Below are 20,296 nucleotides of genomic sequence, written 5' to 3'. Positions count from 1 at the left end.
TAGACTATAGGGCACATCCTGTACTCCATGTGGAGCGCCTTTACTGGATGCGCCACTCGGGAGCCCCCTGAATTTTTTAAATAGCTGACACCAAAATGTGTTTTTATTTTTCCATAATAATGAACTCAAATGTCTGCACTGCCTCAATCAGTGAGTATGTCAGCAACATCCACCCCCCGCCATGGTTATAAATAAAAATGTAAAGCTATCAGTGTGATGATAGCACAAGAACACACTCTATATATATATATATATATATATATATATATATATATATATATACAGATGTGCTCAAATTTGTTGGTAGCCTTACAGCTCATTGAAATAATGCTTCATTCCTCCTGAAAAGTGATGAAATTAAAAGCTATTTTATCATGTATACTTGCATGCCTTTGGTATGTCATAGAATAAAGCAAAGAAGCTGTGAAAAGAGATGAATTATTGCTTATTCTACAAAGATATTCTAAAATGGCCTGGACACATTTGTTGGTACCCCTTAGAAAAGATAATAAATAATTGGATTATAGTGATATTTCAAACTAATTAGTTTCTTTAATTAGTATCACACAAGTCTCCAATCTTGTAATCAGTCATTCAGCCTATTTAAATGGAGAAAAGTAGTCACTGTTCTGTTTGGTATCATTGTGTGCACCACACTAAACATGGACCAGAGAAAGCAAAGGAGAGAGTTGTCTGAGGAGATCAGAAAGAAAATAATAGACAAGCATGGTAAAGGTAAAGGCTACAAGACCATCTCCAAGCAGCTTGATGTTCCTGTGACAACAGTTGCAAATATTATAAAGAAGTTTAAGGTCCATAGAACTGTAGCCAACCTCCCTGGGCGCAGCCGCAAGAGGAAAATAGACCCCAGATTGAACAGAAGGATAGTGCGAATGGTAGAAAAAGAACCAAGGATAACTGCCAAAGAGATACAAGCTGAACTCCAAGGTGAAGGTACGTCAGTTTCTGATCGCACCATCCGTCGCTTTTTGAGCGAAAGTGGGCTCCATGGAAGAAGACCCAGGAGGACTCCAGTTTTGAAAGAAAAACATAAAAAAGCCAGACTGGAATTTGCTAAAATGCATATTGACAAGCCACAATCCTTCTGGGAGAATGTCCTTTGGACAGATGAGTCAAAACTAGAGCTTTTTGGCAAGTCACATCAGCTCTATGTTCACAGATGAAAAAATGAAGTTTTCAAAGAAAAGAACACCATACCTACAGTGAAACATGGAGGAGGCTCGGTTATGTTTTGGGGCTGCTTTGCTGCGCCTGGCACAGGGTGCCTTGAATCTGTGCAGGGCACAATGAAATCTCAAAACTATCAAGGCATTCTGGAGCGAAACGTACTGCCCAGTGTCAGAAAGCTCTGTCAGCTCCAACAGGATAATGACCCAAAACACACAGCTAAAAGCACCCAAGAATGGATAAGAACAAAACATTGGACTGAAGTGGCCTTCTATGAGTCCTGATCTGAATCCTATCAAACATCTATGGAAAGAGCTGAAACTTGCAGTCTGGAGAAGGCACCCATCAAACCTGAGACAGCTGGAGCAGTTTGCTCAGGAAGTGGGACAAACTACCTGTTAACAGGTGCAGAAGTCTCATTGAGAGCTACAGAAAACGTTTGATTGCAGTGATTGCCTCTAAAGGTTGTGCAACAAAATATTAGGTTAGCGGTCCCATCATTTTTGTCCATGCCATTTTCATTTGTTTTCTTATTTACAATATTATGTTGAATAAAAAATCAAAAGCAAAGTCTGATTTCTATTAAATATGGAATAAACAATGGTGGATGCCAATTACTTTTGTCAGTTTCAAGTTATTTCAGAGAAAATTGTGCATTCTTCGTTTTTTGTGGAGGGGTACCAACAAATTTGAGTCTGTATATATATATATATATATATATATATATATATATATATATATATATATATAATATATACATACATTGTATTAACGTTTAGTCATTGTTTCACATTGTAACCCTCTTCCAAAGAATTCACAGCTAAAAATGTGCTATATTGTTATGTTATCATAAAGCAGTGTAAAAGAAGAAAATCAATGTAAAAGAAGAAAATCGGTTTGCACCATTAGTGCATTGTGGGAAATCAGGCAGCATGTCAGGGGTTTGTGATCCAAACAAATGGGTTATGATGCTCCTAGTAGAAGAATCAAGCTAAACACACAGAAGATAGCTGAGAACAAACCCCATCGTCTTGTATGCAAAAAAAACCCAAAAAACATTAAAATAAAACTGATTTTAAATGTACCTTTATTAAAACAGATTAATTAATTGTAAACCTCCCACCAACAAAAGATTAATTCAAATACTTATTAAATAACCATAATAATCATAAAACAACATAGTATTATAATCGCTTGTGGAAATTTGAAATGGATCTGTATTGAAGTAGAACCTGCACACAGATATACTGACTGACTGTATAATACACAACGAATCTGTTAAAAACACAGCTGCCTTTTGACATCTGACAACCCTTTTTATATGTAGCAAGATTTTGCTGAGCTTTGGGAAACACCAGCATTAAATTAAACATTTGGTCATAAACTATAATGTCCATGGGAGTAGTACCCAGCCAGTAGTACCCAGCCAGTAGCAGCCAGAAGCAGAGAGCATGTTAATGCATTCATTCTCTGCTGTTGTATGACTGGAAAGAGATACAGGCCATTCCACACAAAAACAGAATGATACTTCAAGTTTAAAAACAAATCAGTTTTTTTTTTAACTGATACATAAAAATAAGTTCATCAGAACATTTTTTTTATATTTTTCTTCTGTTTTATATTCCAGCTCAACTTTCAGTTTTAACTTTGCAGTGTTCCTGAGATAAATCAATAAATCTCAGAGAGACGGTAATCCTGTCTTTCATTGTTCAAACAGTCACTTAGGGAGCTATCTGTGGAGCTGGGCAATGCAAGGGGAGAGGAAGGGTGGGAGGCATGGGGTGGGTTGGCTTTTTTAGTGGGACACCGTCTTGAAGATGGTCTTATCAATGCACCAGGGAATGATGAAAGCCTGTGGGAGGGAAAGGGCTTGCATACGTGGCCTTTGTCATGAGTCTACTATCTCCCTGGTGGGTGACTGTTCATGGGGCACCCCCGTTGTGTTGGGGAGGGTCTGGTTGTGGTGGATGGAGTTCTGCTGCAGTTCCAGCGCAATTGCATTCTGGGGAAACTCCTTGACCTGCTTCTTGTACTCCAGGAAGGTACAGGCTTTGGTGGTAATGGCCACAATGTTCTTTCCAATGAAGATGGTCGAGACCCTGCTGTCCTGGAACAAGACCATGTTGATAACCCGAATGAAGATAGTGACAATATTTATGGTCACTAAGCTCAGGACTGGGTAGAGCATCATTTTTTGTGGGGAAATGTGTTCTCCCTGCATGCTGATCTCGCTCAGAGACACACAAGGCAGAATCAGCAGGAGGATGTAGCAGTAAAAAAACATGAGCCCCTCAGCCCAGATGGGAAGCCCGGTTTTGTGAGGCTCCCACAAGTTGGCCTGAATGTCTAAGATGTCGAGGAGGTCCAGAGCTACCCAGAAGAGGCGGCCTCTCATGTCCTCCTTCTTCCTGAAAGTTCTTAAATACTCCATGCTGTCAAGAGCTACTAAGATGAGATACAGCCCAGGCACGCAAATAGAAAGCAACAAAGTCAAGGCCTTGCGGGCAACTGTTTCCAAATTCCTTTTGTCTGCCTTGTAATTCTGAAAGATAAAATATAGCTTGATCTCCAGGACAAAGATATAAAGAAACCACAAAATCATGGCGTAGCCTCTCTTCGCGGTCTTCACTTCAGCTCCAACCCAAACAGCCACGTACCGTAGCACTATTAAAAAACAGATGTCCCCCACCAGCACAATGATGCACACCCCAATCTTGCGTGGTCCTTGGTTTTGTTCCACAAGGTAGGCATCCATAAAGGCCATACTGGTCATGATGACAACTGTTGTGAGACACACGTGACGTTTGTCAGGAGATGGCAACACCATGGTGATGTCCCCTTAGCAAACTATGTTTGTTTATTCCTGTGTCAGTGTGTTGGTGCTTTTTAAAATTTATATTTTATTCAGGTTTTAATTCATACAGTAAAAATGACATATGCAAAATTATTTTTTTTTGTCCAAATTTCTATGTATACAAAATAGAAAATTCTTAATCATAAGCTAATCTCCTATCAGCCCATTGAACAGAAACATCTGCTTTTATTTATTTTTGCGTTTAAACCATATGTCACCATTTAAATATTAACTATGTCTTAGCTTTCCATTATTGTGGTACCACATTAAATGATGTATGTGTGTGTGTGTTTTTGGAAGTGGGGGGACAAGGTGTAGCTGGGTGTGTTTAACTGTAAGCAAGCTTCCCAGAATGGTTCTTGCCAATTTATTGAGAGAACGTCATTCAGCGTAATTCCATGGATCCCTTTGGCTTAAAGAGCTACAGCTTGCTCTTTTACAAACTAAAAATGATGTCTTCAAATGCTTTAGCACTGCCTATACTGTAGCACCTGAAGTTCTGTTGAAGGCACAGATCTAGTCCTACTGGAAAGAAGCTCCTTGGCCTGAGTCAGCTGTACAGATTACATTCATGAGCTTGACTTTAGACACTGGATGCAAATTAGACTCAAGTTTCTCTTGTTTAATTCTAATTGCAATAGTAAGCATGAAACAAAATGACTCTTGCTGTCCTGATTTAGTGAATACGCAGATGACTAGTCAGCAAGGGATAATGATAAGCAGAAACGAATACACCATGCTTGTGAAGCTGAGAGAGGAGAGGCACCAGCCATCCATCATGAAGACCCTTGAGGCTCTACAGCAGGGATCTCCATCTTAACAGCCCCCCACTCTGACATGTTATCCATGGCAGACATCTCATCTTTCAGAGCCCCCAGCAACCCTTTTAATGCTTCCTCTTCCTCTGTTCCAAATGAGATCTGGGGAAACAAAAGGGGCAGTCAGTGTAAATGAAACTGTAATTCATTGTGACAGCCCCAGGTTATTTTCCTGACCACTTTCTCTCTTTGCTAAGGTGATACTCTATTAACTGTGACTCTATTGCACACTGACTCATCCCTGCTTTCCCAAAGCAATGATTCAGCTGTCACACAGAGAGGAAAGAAATATAGGTTAGGCTTTTAAAATAGGTGCTTTTCACTTGTCAGCATGTAGATCACAGTTTGGTTTGCATAATGATCACCATTTAAAAAAAAGCTCAGCAGTGACAACAGGGAGATGCCTTCATTGTTTATTTAAGATAATATTGCAGGGCAGGCCTTTGTTGTGCCATCAGTGTGCTCCTGGATGTATGTGTTTCTGCTTCTCTTCAGAGAGGTTTAGCAGGAGTACAAACTTTGCTTGTGATTACTGGTTGTCTCGCTGAGCCATTTCCTACCCAGACACAAAAAAAGGCTTGGTTTATATAATTAATTTAGATTTGAAATATTTTTTAATAAAATAAATGCTTTATAATACCTGTTATGAAGGATCATATAAATCAATATTGCATTATATTTAGGGCTTCTGTTTTGGGGGTTTTATTCATTGTATTTTTCGGTGCTTATTTTTAGCTATTTTCGAGTTTTATGTAAAATCGTTTTTTTTCCCAAGCTTTCGTTTTTGATATACACTATGAAATTAGTGTTTTTGGTTACTTTCCAAAAATGCTTGTCTTCCACAGCGAAATCCTTATGGTCATGGGCACATTCTTCTGGGGTTTTTGTGTGTAGGCATTTTTATACATTTCGCCACAATTCTGTTTTAAATCCTCAGTATCTTAACTATAATACAGCTTTAAATCCCGCTAACAAGCCTCGATCTTGATTGTAATATTGTTTTAAATCTCGCAAGCGGAGTCTCCAATAGAAATGTAGGAATGTGCTGTCACTCAGTAGTTGGGGCGGGTTTAAAGTATTCAGAACAAATCAATGATAGATGCAAGTCAGGAAGGCGGGACATTGCCCAGCAGCACTGGGAAATGTATTTATTATTATTTTTGTAGTAGGTTTTATTTTTTAATGGGAAAAGGGTAAAGTCAACGTGAATTGATTAACCATTTCCACCGTTTTTCCAGTGTTTATTGGCTATCCACCGATTTCATTTTTTTGTATCTGGGGTGTTTTATTGGGTTTTATCGGTTAAAACCAAAAATCAGAAGCCCTAATTATATTCTAGAGTATCATAGCAGCACAGGCTTGTCTCTCTCATCTTCAGTAGGAGAAGCACATCAGTGATTCACATTCTCAGTACACCTGGGGCTTAAATATACATTTTAAATCTGAATCCCTCTACAATACACAGCTAGGTAGGATATAAAGCTCAGGCCTTATATGCATCAAATGCCTGTGCAATACATTTAAATGGTAAATATTTGAGTGAATATGAAGGTTTAGCAAAGCCATGGCTACACTGAGACCACTGCACCTTACTGATCCGAAAGACCACCCCTGCCAGTCAGTCCCTGGTCTCTCCCAAGAAATGATATGTTTCATCAAAATGATGTGACCACATTTGAACCTCAGCCTCCCGTGTTGGAAGCAGAGTGAATTGAACCAGGAGTTCCACAAAGTTATCAATGTATTTTTCAGTCTTAGATAATAACATTTCCTGAGGACTACAGCTATAAAGCACTGTGCTCACTGGTGTCCAACTTTTGACAATGAGATATTAAACCTTGTTTTTTTGTTTATGCACAGTTTATTTGGTGTTTATTGATTTATTAGTGTATCTTTTGGTTACAGTCCCTAATGCCAAACAGCAGTTAAGTTTTAAAACGGTACCTTTTAGAATCTGAGCTAAGTACAGTACAGTACAGTACAGGTGTGTTGAATGAGCTCAGTACAGGTGTATTGAATGAGCTCAGTACAGGTGTGTTGAATGAGCTCAGTACAGTACAGTACAGGTGTGTTGAATGAGCTCAGTACAGGTGTGTTGAATGAGTTCAGTACAGTACAGTACAGTACAGTACAGGTGTGTTGAATGAGCTCAGTACAGGTGTGTTGAATGAGTTCAGTACAGTACAGTACAGGTGTGTTGAATGAGCTCAGTACAGGTGTGTTGAATGAGCTCAGTACAGGTGTGTTGAATGAGTTCAGTACAGTACAGTACAGGTGTGTTGAATGAGCTCAGTACAGGTGTGTTGAATGAGCTCAGTACAGGTGTGTTGAATGAGTTCAGTACAGTACAGTACAGTACAGTACAGGAGTGTTGAATGAGATAAGGAGAGGTGTGTTGAATGAGCTCAGTACAGTACAGGTGTGTTGAACAAGCTCAGTACAGTACAGGTGTGTTGAACGAGCTCAGTACAGTACAGATGTGTTGAACGAGCTCAGTACAGTACAGGTGTGTTGAACGAGCTCAGTACAGTACAGGTGTGTTGAATGAGCTCAGTACAGTACAGGTGTGTTGAATGAGCTCAGTACAGGTGTGTTAAGCTGGAAGTTAATGTGACAGTAGATTTGGAGCATCTCAGAAAGCTGACAAGTGCGTGGCTTCGTGACCATGTCCTCAAAGGGGGGGGGGGGGGGGTAAGAGTTGAAATTGAAGAATGTCATTTGATATAGATAGACAAAGGATGAAGCAGGAGGGGAACTCCCGGGAATCCATCAGAGTAAGAACTGCAGGAATAGATAGAAAAGCTGTAGTGTCCGAGCTTCGCAGCGATACCAAACTGGTTTAATAATAGAGAGAGAACTTGTGGTATTATACTGCCATGCAGAGGTTATGATTGGAATTAAACCATTGACTTGAGTGAAGCAGGGTAGAATCTATGAAGTTATTACGATTAAATCCTTATCTATGTAGAACAACATTTGCTTAATTCTTTAGATTTGAATAATAAATATTCTAGACATGTTTAGGACAGTTAGTCAGAATATAAATAAGTTAACACAGTATTTAGATGTCATGATTCGGCGTGTTGAATTCGTCTCCGCCAGTTGTGAAAGCGCAGCAACAGGAAGCCGGACGATTGCAGTGCTGAGGCGCAGAGCACACCGAGCCTGAAGAAGCTGCCTGGTCACCATGACAACTTACCACTCCCCGCAGTCACTCAATGAGGGCGTTGCCGTGGTAACCATAGTCTGTGAGGCGCCGATGGAAATGTTACAGTACAATAGTGTCGTTGGAGAATGTTGTGACCAGTCAAGTCACGAGCCGCCACTGGTTGAAAATGGAGTTTAGAATGGGCTGGATACGTTTTTAAAAGGTTGAACGTAGCTGATGGAGGTCCAGGGCAGGATCTTCTGATGGAACGGTAATTGTGCTGGCTCAGTTGGAGCGGGGGAGGGGTGTCTGATTGCAAGCGAGGAGTAAAGAAAGATTCCGCAGACAAAACTTCGTGGTAGAATTAAATAGAGCTAAAAGTAAGGCAATCGCAGACAATGGGAATGTCGATATCATGTCGAAGGAGCTTGAAAGTTTAACGGAGGACCAGACTTTCTGATAAAGTTGCAGACAAGTTGAGTAATGAAGCTGCGCTTTGGACGGCTGTATGATGCCGAGGTGGAGACTGGATGGAACAGGAAAGAGTAACGTTGGAGCTCTTGGAGCCGAAAAGAGAAGCTGAATGAAAAGAAAGATCACCTGAGCAGGTAAGAAAATGATTGATAATATCTTGTGTAAGATAGCGGGTTGGGTGAGACAGCAGGGAGGGGGTTAAAACCTCCCTGCGAGAGCGAGGAAACATGTGAGAATGCACTGGTTGTTAATTGTTTTATTAATGATTGTCCGCACCTGAGCGTGATTTGGGAGTTTAAAAGGAGAGCAAGCAGTCTGCTCGGGGCTGCTGAGGAGAAGGAGGCAGAAAGGGGTGCTCTGCTTCCTGGCAGTCGGGAGTAAAAAAAAAGTAAGTGCTGTATAAAACCAGTGTGTTTTGTAAGGACGGGAAAACAGCGTAGCTGTCCCGTATTAGTCAGGGTGTTCCTGTGTGTTAGTTAATGCTCGTACAGAGCTAGGCGTTTGTTTTGTATTTTGTTTATTTTTGTGTTTATTAAACATAGCGCACCAGCGCTTAAAAAATCCATTTTGTCGTGTTGGGTCTATTTTTAAAGGGGCAACGAACCCGAGAGTGGTGCAATCCTTTACATTTGGTGGCAGCGTGTGTGGGCGCCCTTACGACCCAAAAGATAATGGATTTGAAAGAGTTGATTGAAATGGTCAATCGGAACACCGCTGCTCAGAAAGAGCAGATAAAGAAGTGGAGACAGGACTGGGGGCTACCTGATCCGGAGCCCACAGAGCTAGACCTGCTGCTCCAGAAGTGGGAGCAGGTATGGATAACTCCGCAATCTCCCAAGCCCAGAGGGGAGGAGCTGCCGCTGCCAGAGCCCAGAGGGGAGGAGCTGCCGCTGCCAGAGCCTAGAGGGGAAGAGCTGCCGTTGCCGGAGCCCAGAGGGGAGGAGCCGCCGCTTCCGGAGCCCAGGGAGGAGGTGAAAAGCATCACAGCCACCACAGCCCCGACCACCACCCCTACTGTCCAGTCCGGCGTTGCTGCGTCCGGTCCCTCACCCCTTGCTCCTGGACACCCTGTCGGTTAGCCTGGACCTCCCGTCACTAGACCTGGAGCCCAGGAGTCGGCAGAATCGGGCACAGTTCTGCACCTGGTCCCCTGCTCCGCTCCTCCCGGACACTAAGACGTCGCTGCGCTACTCCCAGACGTCGCTTACGCTCCCCCTGGTCACTGCTTCGCTCCCCCTTGCTGACCGGACGTCGCTGCACTGGGTCCCAGCTGCAGACCTCTGCCCGCTGCTGCAGCCTCCAGTGCCTCGGTTGCCGTTCTGGTCGCCCCTGTCAAACCGTTGGGGTCCTTCGTCGCTGGTGCGCGGTCCCTACTTGGCTGAGCCGGGACGTGGACCGATCCACCCTCGAGTTCGCCCGTGGAAGAGGGCGAAAATGGACATTTGTGGACTCGAGGGTGGGTGGTTGTGTTTTAGGGGAGGAGGTGGCCGTTTCGTGGCCTGTGTCTTGTAAAGACAAGGGGGGGGATGTGTAAGATAGCGGGTTGGGTGAGACAGCAGGGAGGGGGTTAAAACCTCCCTGCGAGAGCGAGGAAACATGTGAGAATGCACTGGTTGTTAATTGTTTTATTAATGATTGTCCGCACCTGAGCGTGATTTGGGAGTTTAAAAGGAGAGCAAGCAGTCTGCTCGGGGCTGCTGAGGAGAAGGAGGCAGAAAGGGGTGCTCTGCTTCCTGGCAGTCGGGAGTAAAAAAAAAAGTAAGTGCTGTATAAAACCAGTGTGTTTTGTAAGGACGGGGAAACAGCGTAGCTGTCCCGTGTTAGTCAGGGTGTTCCTGTGTGTTAGTTAATGCTCGTACAGAGCTAGGCGTTTGTTTTGTATTTTGTTTATTTTTGTGTTTATTAAACATAGCGCACCAGCGCTTAAAAAATCAATTTTGTCATGTTGGGTCTATTTTTAAAGGGGCAACGAACCCGAGAGTGGTGCAATCCTTTACACTTGGCAGCGATGTGCAGAGAAACGACCTGCAGTGAGCGAGGCAACGAAGTTTAGATATTAGCGATGAAGCACGAAACGACGGCGTCTGAGCGTTTGCTACAAAACGAAACACTAGACAGAAAAGGTGCAGGTGATCAGGTCTTAAATAGTAAATAGATGCTAATTAACGGGAGATTAGAGAATTAAAAGATCAGAAGATTAGAGGCCCCCAGCTCCACGCCCCCTGAACCTCGCAAGCTAACATTTAATACGTACAAACAATAAACTCTTTTCTACTCACGGAGAGGTTTGCTTGAAGCAGTGTCTCTTTCAGTGATGGTAAAGCTTTTTAGATATTTTCTTTTATTTCTTATCTTTGTAGTAAGCTACAACTATGGACGGTACACTAAATCCATGGACATATTTACACGTCATCTGTGACGTCACATACCTCTGTTCAAATTATTCAAGATGCTCTAATTGCATGGTGCTGACACAAGCCAGGTCACGGTATGGATTTTTACAAAAATCATGAAAACAATGTGGCACGCTTTCATAACAGTAACAGAACAATGCAGCACAATGCTACAGATCTCGTGGAAACGATTGCCAAGTGTGTGTGTGCGTGTGTGTGTGTGTGTGTGTGTGTGTGTGCGTGCGTGTTTTCTTTCAAACTCACGTCCGTATTTTTCAGCAAGGAGCAAGGAGCAAGGACCCGACCCCAGCACGTGAAATCAAGACCCTCAATATGAAAGGCAGACAACATGAGATTGATCACACTACATGGAAGAAGGGGTGATCTCTTTCTGCCTCTAATGCAGGGGGGAGCAAGGAGCAATCCATGCAGAGCGATTCTTACCCCGAGTAAGCGACTGGAGATGAGGTTTGACGTAATCTTGCATTCGGGACTTATCACATGTTGAGAGACAGCAAATTTGAGGATTTAGGGCAAATTATAATACAAAAATAGAACAGAGATTTCCTTTAACCTTTTCAGTGCCAATGAGGAGAGGTCTTGCTATAAATATATTGTTAACAATGTACAGTACAAACATAAGGGTTTGACAGTGCTGTTTCTGAGCTAACAACACTCATAAACTCCGCTACAGATTTGTGACTTTCTGTCCGAATCTGTATGTTATCACTGCACCAGTGTTTTCACTTTAATGAAACAATGTAAACGTGGCATGGCACTCAAACAGTTAAAAAGAGGAAATCGAGAAGTTTCCCTGTGCAAATTACACATTCTAAGATATTTTATTGAATTAAAAATCAAATTTGTATCAGAGGTAGTCACTGCAATTTAGTAGATAGTATGAACATAGCACATCTCTAATTGTTATGATACCAGGAGTTGATATGCTGGTTTTAGCAGCATATCAGCAACATAAACCTGCACACACACACACAATTTCTACCATAAACATCTGGGTCCACCAGTGAAAGGGATTCCTTCAGCCCACACCTGCACCCTGTCAGATGTCTCCAGTAGAGCTACATCCCAAGACTGGAAAGACTGCCTTCATGACTGCAAATCAATGTAGCTATAAATTATGGGGAGCTCTTTTTTACTGCAGTGAAGTTCATGAAATAGTTAATATGTCAGCATGTGAGCTGGGAATGCGCAGTAAAACATGATGTTAACGATTGTCTCTGGGAGCTGTGTGAGAGGAAAGGAGGGTATAAACACCACACAGCAAGCGGGATTCCTACTGCATTAAATCCCAGCAATCAATGGATCAAGGGTGTGCCCTCTTGAAACCCTTATGCATGTTTTATTTTTCAGAACACTAGGGAATAAAAATCAATTTCATATTCGTTATCAGCAAATAAAATGTTAGGTTACGTAACGTAACCCTGGTTCCCTGAAAGAGAAGATGACCTCCAACCAGCGAGGTCGCATTGGTCGCCATCACGGGTTCGATGCTAAAAGAGAACATGGCTTCCGTGGGCTGTCTGTTTAATCCCTCGGTAGGCGGAATCGAGGACGTCACCCCAGGAAGGGGCCTATCAGCAGCTCTGATATAAAGAGCTCAGTGAATACCTGCCAATAGGAGGCATATCCCATATATAATATCTTGGTGGTCGTCTTCGAATTGAAAGGGAACTAACTGCAGAAGGATTCACACTTAACCTGCATTAAATAGTCACACTATAACATCCTCCATTTCATAACATTATCATCCTATAAACAAATTCCACACTTAATTAAAAATGGATTAATATAAAGAACAAGAAACAATCTATAAATAGTCTTTTGATCAATAAAGTGCAATTATGTATGTCATCACCAATCAGTAACCCTTGAACATATTCAAATGTGTGATTACTTAACATATGCAGGCAGATCATTATAATTGCGAGGTGCATTCTAGTCTAGATGAATGCTTGTATTACTCTGTCAAACCTCACACAGAGGGATAACATATTATAGCGGGCAGTCAGCTAATTGTCGTACATTTCCGTGTTGCGTTCAGCGTGTTACCCTTATGTTCTAGTTATAAAGATGTGTTAATTTATTGTTTGTAATTTATTACCTGTTGTGCGATGCCTGTCTGTTGGGGTTGTGAAGTATGTGCTGTGTGTGAGTGAGTGAGTGTGTGGGTGGTGCTAGCTGTTAGCTGCCAATAAAATCGCATTGTACCTGAAAGAGCTTTGGTGTGTGCATCAACTACTCACTGGCTCGCTACAATTTAGAAACAGCTGCCATACATTTCTGTACAAAACTCACGTACAGTAGTATGATATTCAACAGGTAAGAACATGTGGTCAGTGGCAAGGGTGCTTAAATGTGGTCCTCGATGTCCTCTGGGTTTTATAGGGAGCTGTGACAGGGTGGACGAGTGGTGACATCAGGCCAGAAGCAGGAGCCAAAAAACTCTGACACCAGGCAGTACTGCAGTTCAAAAAGAGATGCTGCGCGCTGTTTAAATACAACAAAAATAAAATATTTAAACAAAAAGACTGTGCTCGCAGAGCAAAATAAAAAGGTTAAACAAAAATAATCACGGACACAAAATAATATATAAATGATCCAGGTCAGGCTGGGCAAATCACCTTCACTGTTCCTAGATTATTTTTTAGTTTTGTTTCGTTTCGTTTCTCTCCTCTCCTCTCTCCTAGAGCTACTAAACAAAATAACAAAACACACGGCTACGCTGTCATATTTAAATACAAATAAATACATCATAATACAAAACAATAAATTGCACAGGGGCGGAGGGGGAGACCCCATTCTAAAAATAAATAAACAAACAAACACACATGTACAGGGCTCCTTGACCTGTTACAGGAGCATTAAATAAGGAACTGGTTAATAACTAAAGGAGGTCATTTAGAGTCTAGGTGGAACAAGGACCAGGTGGAATCCAGACCAGATCTCTGCACTCCTGGTATAAAGCATTCATTCAGTTTGTTATGTTAATGTCATCCCTGACTTGTACAGCACTCTGCAATGACTGAGAGCACATAGCAGACCTGAGTTCATTATGTTTCACATGGAACTGTCTGAATCTTCATGACTCAGTGGGGCATTCTGGAAAGATGACTTCACTATGTATTTCCCCCAACAGCTCTAAAAGTGACAGTCACATCACATATTATTCCATAAAAATACTGAAGTAGCTGGCACACTTGTCATTGCCAGCATTCTAGTATGGCAAGTTATTTTTTGTCCAACCTTTTGCAAATTAAATCTATGCTTACAATCACAAGCTTTTAGTTTCTCTGAAGCTGCTGGGTGTCACGATTTTAACACCTACACAAAAGCTGATACAGTCAGCACTCAGATATCCATCACATTTTACCACCTTTGTATTAAGAATAAAATCAATCCCCATTATATATATGTAACAAATTAACGCACTTTTCCGACTCAGTTTTCTGATACAAAGCCCATCTCTTCAATGTTACAATTTATTTCAATATCCATCACAACCCGAGTTTTTTCTTTCTCTCTGCATGGCAAATCAGTACTTTATTGTTCAGTTACACAGTGCTTCCTCCAGTTTCACCTGACGAAAATGCAGCCAAAACGAAGCGAAGAGACAAGCTACAGTAATGTAACAGTTAATCATTAAACAGTTTTAGATACTGTGATGCATTTCTTTAAATCTGCGATCTTTAGTTGCTTTTGTGCATTTTCATTTGCAAGTGAACTGTGATATTAGGGTCTTATCGAGCACTATATTCTGCAGTTTTGAACACTGACTTTGGATACTGTTTTAATTTTGGAAACTGTTGTTGTTTTTTAATCTTTTGCTAAATTGCATTGCCTTTTACATTTTATGCAGTTCTGTGCATGGGTAACATTTTGATTTCATTTTGCTATTGGGTCATTAATGGGGAATTTTACATTTTTACACAATTTCACTGCTACAATATGCACTGGATTTAAAGGTATGACATTCCATGTGTCCACAGTCGTCTCTTTTGGCAAGTGATATTTTCAGAATCATATTGTTCTGAATTAAAATACTTCTGTTGAAAATATAGTACTGTACCAACAAAACCAATACAGTACATCTAAATGGAAGCCTACTTATTTTAAAACACAGTCCTTTCAGCTATGTATTTTTGATATTGTATCTTTTTTTGTGTTCCCTGTAAAACGGACAAAAGTTGGAACAAGTCAAAATGAAATAATCAGATATGCGTCACACGCGTTTAACCATCACTCAAGTCTAAATTTCCTAGGGTCGGATATGTGAGTGCTGACTGTATTAGTGTAGAACATGTTTTTAATTCTAGGCAAATGATATTATCAGACTTGTGGCAATGTGCCCCGTCCCTGTGTGCATTTGTGTATGTTGCGTGTGTAAATGTTGGTGTATAGATTGGTACACGGGATATAAACGGGTCTGTGTTTCACGTGTATTTAAAGTGTAGATTTGTATTTAGGCACGAGGAGAGCACAAATCACTTCACGTGCTGGTTAAATGTAATATGTGAGCACGGGGTTGCACAGAATTAATTCACGTGCTGGGATTCAAGTGAATAATTAATTAGTAATTGAATCCCAGCACAACAGTATATATAGATGCACATTTTCACTCAGTGGGGGTTGGGTGTTCGGAAGAGGAGAACGGGTGAGAGAGAGAGAGGAGTAAAGTAAATATAAAAGATCGTAAAGATAAGTTTGTTCTCACCGTGTTTGTTTGTCTATCCGTGCACCGTTTGTTTAGTGTTAGTCCGTTTTGTCTGTCTTTTTATTTTGGCTACAAGTGCCGTGTCCCGTGTTTTTGTGTTTCAAACCTTTTATTTTCTGTTTATTAAATGCTGAGCGCGATCACGCGCCCAGCTTATACCAAACCACATCTCTCTGTTTATTGTGTTCCTGTTTCTGGTCTGACGCCACCCACTCCGGCCGTCTTTGTGACACGTGGTGTCCTGCGTGGGATCGACAGCGCCTCCAGGACTCAGGCCAGAGCAGGAACCGCAGTTTTGGATTTAAAAAAAAAAAATAATAATAAAAAAAAAAAAAAATGGCAGAAGACGCCATCAAAGTGCGGGACTGGATGCTGGAAAATGCTGGGCTGGAGGCCCAGTCTATACCAGTAGTCGTCCAGTTCCTGCAGTTTATGGACAGAGAGCGATGGGAGGCTTATGCAAGGGAGCAGACTGTAAGCACCTGGGAGGAAGGTGTGGGTTTGGTCCTCAGCTACCTGGAGGCAATTATAAGTGGAACAGCAGCCCAGGTAGCAGTCCCACCAGCAGAGGAAGAATGCCTGCTGTCCCCGTCTCCACCAGCAGAGGAAGAATTCCTGCTGGTTTTGCCTCCACAGCCCAAACGGGAGGAGCTTGAGTGTCCACAGCCCAAGCGGGAGGAGCCCGAATGTCCTACGCCTGAGTGGGAGGAGCCCGAACGTCCTACGCCTGAGTGGGAGGAGCCCGAACGTCCTACGTCTGAGTGGGAGGAGCCCGAACGTCCTACGCCTGAGTGGGAGGAGCCCGAACGTCCACAGCCCAAAAGGGAGGAGTCGGTGCGTCCACAGCCCAACGGGGAGGAGTCGGTGCGTCCACAGCCCAACGGGGAGGAGTCGGTGCGTCCACAGCCCAACAGGGAGGAGTCGGGGCGTCCACAGCCCAAAAGGGAGGAGTCGGTGCGTCCACAGCCCGAAGAGAGGGAAGACGGGGCTTCCACAGCCCTAGGACCCAAGCTGCCAGCAGAGGGTGAATACCTGCTGGTCCCACCTCCACCAGCAGAGGGTGAATGCCTGCTGGTTCCACCTCCACCACAGTGGGAGGACTGCTTGCCCCTCCCACCTCCACCAGCAGAGGGTGAATACCTGCTGGTTCCACCTCCACCAGGAGCAGAGGAGCTGGAGCTGCCTCTGCCTCCACCACCGCCAGGAGCAGAGGAGCTGCCTCTGCCTCCACCACCTCCAGGAGCAGAGGAGCAGGAGCTGCCTCTGCCTCCGCCACCACCACCGCAAGGAGCAGAGGAGCAGGAGCTGCCTCTGCCTCCGCCACCACCACCGGAAGGAGCAGAGGAGCAGGAGCTGCCTCTGCCACTTCCAGGAGCAGAGGAGCAGGAGCTGCCTCTGCCTCCACCACCGCCAGAAGCAGAACAGCAGGAGCTGTCTCTGCTTCCCGTACTTCCACCACGGGGAGTACGGTGGCCGGAGCCCCAGAAAGGGGAGCTGTCGGCCACGAAGAAGGGGGAGGAGGTCTGGAGACCACCAACCCCAGCAGCAGTTTCGCTGCCGGAGATCGTGGGGGAGGTCCGGAGACCTGCTCCCACTGCAGCAGTTTCGCTGCCGGAGATCGTGGGGGAGGTCCGGAGACCTGCTCCCACTGCAGCAGTTTCGCTGCCGGAGATCGTGGGGGAGGTCCGGAGACCTGCTCCCACTGCAGCACTTGTGCTGCAGAAGAGACTGTGGCCGGAGCCCCGGAAGAGGGAGCTGCCGGCTACGAAGAAGAGGGGAGGTCAGGAGACCATCCCCCAAGCAGCCTTTCCGCTGCCAGGACTGCCCCTGCTGAAGGAGTCAGTCTGGGAGCTGTCGGCACGTCTGCTGACAGCATGGCCAGTAGCAGCCTGGCTACTGGCAACATTGCCACCTGTGGGCCCCTGGAAGCCTCCCTTCCCAGCCCGAGACTTTGTCCTGGACTGCTGGATTTTTAAGGGGGGAGGTGGCCGTTGAGGCCATGTGTGCTGCGCACAAGGGGGGGTATATGTGGCAATGTGCCCCGTCCCTGTGTGCATTTGTGTATGTTGCGTGTGTAAATGTTGGTGTATAGATTGGTACACGGGATATAAACGGGTCTGTGTTTCACGTGTATTTAAAGTGTAGATTTGTATTTAGGCACGAGGAGAGCACAAATCACTTCACGTGCTGGTTAAATGTAATATGTGAGCACGGGGTTGCACAGAATTAATTCACGTGCTGGGATTCAAGTGAATAATTAATTAGTAATTGAATCCCAGCACAACAGTATATATAGATGCACATTTTCACTCAGTGGGGGTTGGGTGTTCGGAAGAGGAGAACGGGTGAGAGAGAGAGAGGAGTAAAGTAAATATAAAAGATCGTAAAGATAAGTTTGTTCTCACCGTGTTTGTTTGTCTATCCGTGCACCGTTTGTTTAGTGTTAGTCCGTTTTGTCTGTCTTTTTATTTTGGCTACAAGTGCCGTGTCCCGTGTTTTTGTGTTTCAAACCTTTTATTTTCTGTTTATTAAATGCTGAGCGCGATCACGCGCCCAGCTTATACCAAACCACATCTCTCTGTTTATTGTGTTCCTGTTTCTGGTCTGACGCCACCCACTCCGGCCGTCTTTGTGACAGACTGTAAACTGTTGGTATGCAATGACAGTCTGTTTACGAGCAAGAGGAGGCAATCCTGCCCATTGCTTTATACCTGCTTTATTCAGACTGTTTAACACCACAGGAGCTTAACACTGGGGGATTCTTCCACCACAACAGAACTGCAAACAGCTCGATGTTGTTATTAGTGCATCAGCATTCTCCCAATTCTACATTTATAACAATGGTGTTCACTTCAGCATCACTCACTGTTCACACAGTACACACTATCTGTCCTTCAAAATGTATAAAAGTGATCATTCAAAACTTAAAAATCAAATTCCAAAGGAAAGACCTTCAGTGTAAATGTTCTAGATGGCATGTTTATTTATTAAAAGTTATATACATGGGAAAACTTGTGTGACTTTCAGGGATCCATTTTCAGTCAGCTTTTTTTAACTGTTTGCATGTCATCACTTGTTTTGTGTTAAATAACATGCATTTGTCGCCTTAAGAAATACTTAAGGAAACACGTTCTGCTCTATCCTCTGTTTAAATACTGCATTCACTTCTGTGTAAGATACCAACCTCATGATACATTGCAACAACATAAAACCTCAAGAAAGTGTTTGTCCACCTACAAATTAATATTAGTTAGGGGTATGGTCACATACTTAAATGTAATTTTACAACTTATCCAACTTTTATTGGAAACTTGCAGTTTAAGTGAAGTTTGGAAAAGTTTGGTGTTATTACAGCCTCTGGGACTCGTTTTGTGAGCAGAGCTCCTATAACACTCGATTCAGAAGCCAGGGTGTTATTACAGCCTCTGGGACTCGTCTTTTGAGCGGAGCTCCTATAACACTCAATTCAGAAGCCAGGGTGTTATTACAGCCTCTGGGACTCGTCTTTTGAGCGGAGCTCCTATAACACTCAATTCAGAAGCCAGGGTGTTATTACACCCTCTGGGACTCGTCTTGTGAGCGGAGCTCCTATAACATTCGATTCAGAAGCCAGGGTGTTATTACACCCTCTAGGACTCGTCTTGTGAGCGGAGCTCCTATAACACTCGATTCAGAAGCTGACTAGGTTAGGATAAAGAATTGCTATTGGGAGGCAACCTTCACATTTGTACTCCACAGTGTCAATTGTTTCACAATCAGACAAACTAATGCTATTTAAATTAAAGTCCTTTCTAGCACAATTGGTGGTTTATATTCCATTTTGAAAATTGAAAGGGTGATTTTTCACTTTTTGTTTTTAATAGTAGCATGTCCTCTGGTGTAAAACAGTTGAGAAAACTTGTTCTTTAAGCTATGTGATTTATCTGGTGTAATTTATTGATATCTACAATCAGTCATTTACTTCAAAGAAAGATAGCATTGATCCCTTTGCCAAGTCCAAGTTAAGCCATGTTTCAGGATGTTTGAAGCTTGCAATGTTTCCTTGCATACTAAGTTCACAAACTCTCAACTTCAAATTGAACGAGTACTCTTTATTTTGTACAGTTCTCTTATCCCAGACTGCTCTGTCACTGTTCTCACTATTCGTGTGCTCCTGCACTCTGTGTCCCCTCTTCACAGGAGAACACTAGCACATATTGCTACACAGGAGGCCATGTTGAGATGTATATAAAGTATCACATTCTCAAACGTGTTGTATCATCAGTGAATGCACTGTACACGCATGGCATTGTAAACCCATTCAAATTGAATCACATTCTCAAAGGTGTTGTATCATCAGTGAATGCACTGTACACGCATGGCATTGTGAACCCATTCAAATCGAATCACATTCTCAAAGGGTTTGTATCATCAGTGAATGCACTGTACACGCATGGCATTGTGAACCCATTCAAATCGAATCACATTCTCAAAGGGTTTGTATCATCAATGAATGCACTGTACACGCATGGCATTGTGAACCCATTCAAATCGAATCACATTCTCAAAGGGTTTGTATCATCAGTGAATGCACTGTACACGCATGGCATTGTGAACCCATTCAAATCGAATCACATTCTCAAAGGGTTTGTATCATCAGTGAATGCACTGTACACGCATGGCATTGTGAACCCATTCAAATCGAATCAC

General features: G+C 43.0%; 1 protein-coding gene across 1 annotated transcript in view; it reads right to left on the bottom strand.

Annotated features, from left to right (window-relative positions):
• Window positions 1–2,283: 2,283 nt before the first annotated feature.
• The window catches only part of LOC117419055 (transmembrane protein 121), a 65,455-nt gene continuing 47,442 nt past the window's right edge, over window positions 2,284–20,296 (bottom strand). The window contains exon 2 of the mRNA XM_034031897.3: window positions 2,284–4,962. Within this exon, the coding sequence (XP_033887788.1) occupies window positions 3,077–4,015 (939 nt within the window). The 5' untranslated portion in view covers window positions 4,016–4,962 and the 3' untranslated portion in view covers window positions 2,284–3,076. The remainder of the gene's footprint in view (window positions 4,963–20,296) is intronic.

This window comes from Acipenser ruthenus, chromosome 18 (genome assembly GCF_902713425.1).
Source record: "Acipenser ruthenus chromosome 18, fAciRut3.2 maternal haplotype, whole genome shotgun sequence".
NCBI lineage: Eukaryota > Metazoa > Chordata > Actinopteri > Acipenseriformes > Acipenseridae > Acipenser > Acipenser ruthenus.
This window is presented reverse-complemented; position numbering and strand designations above follow the sequence as displayed.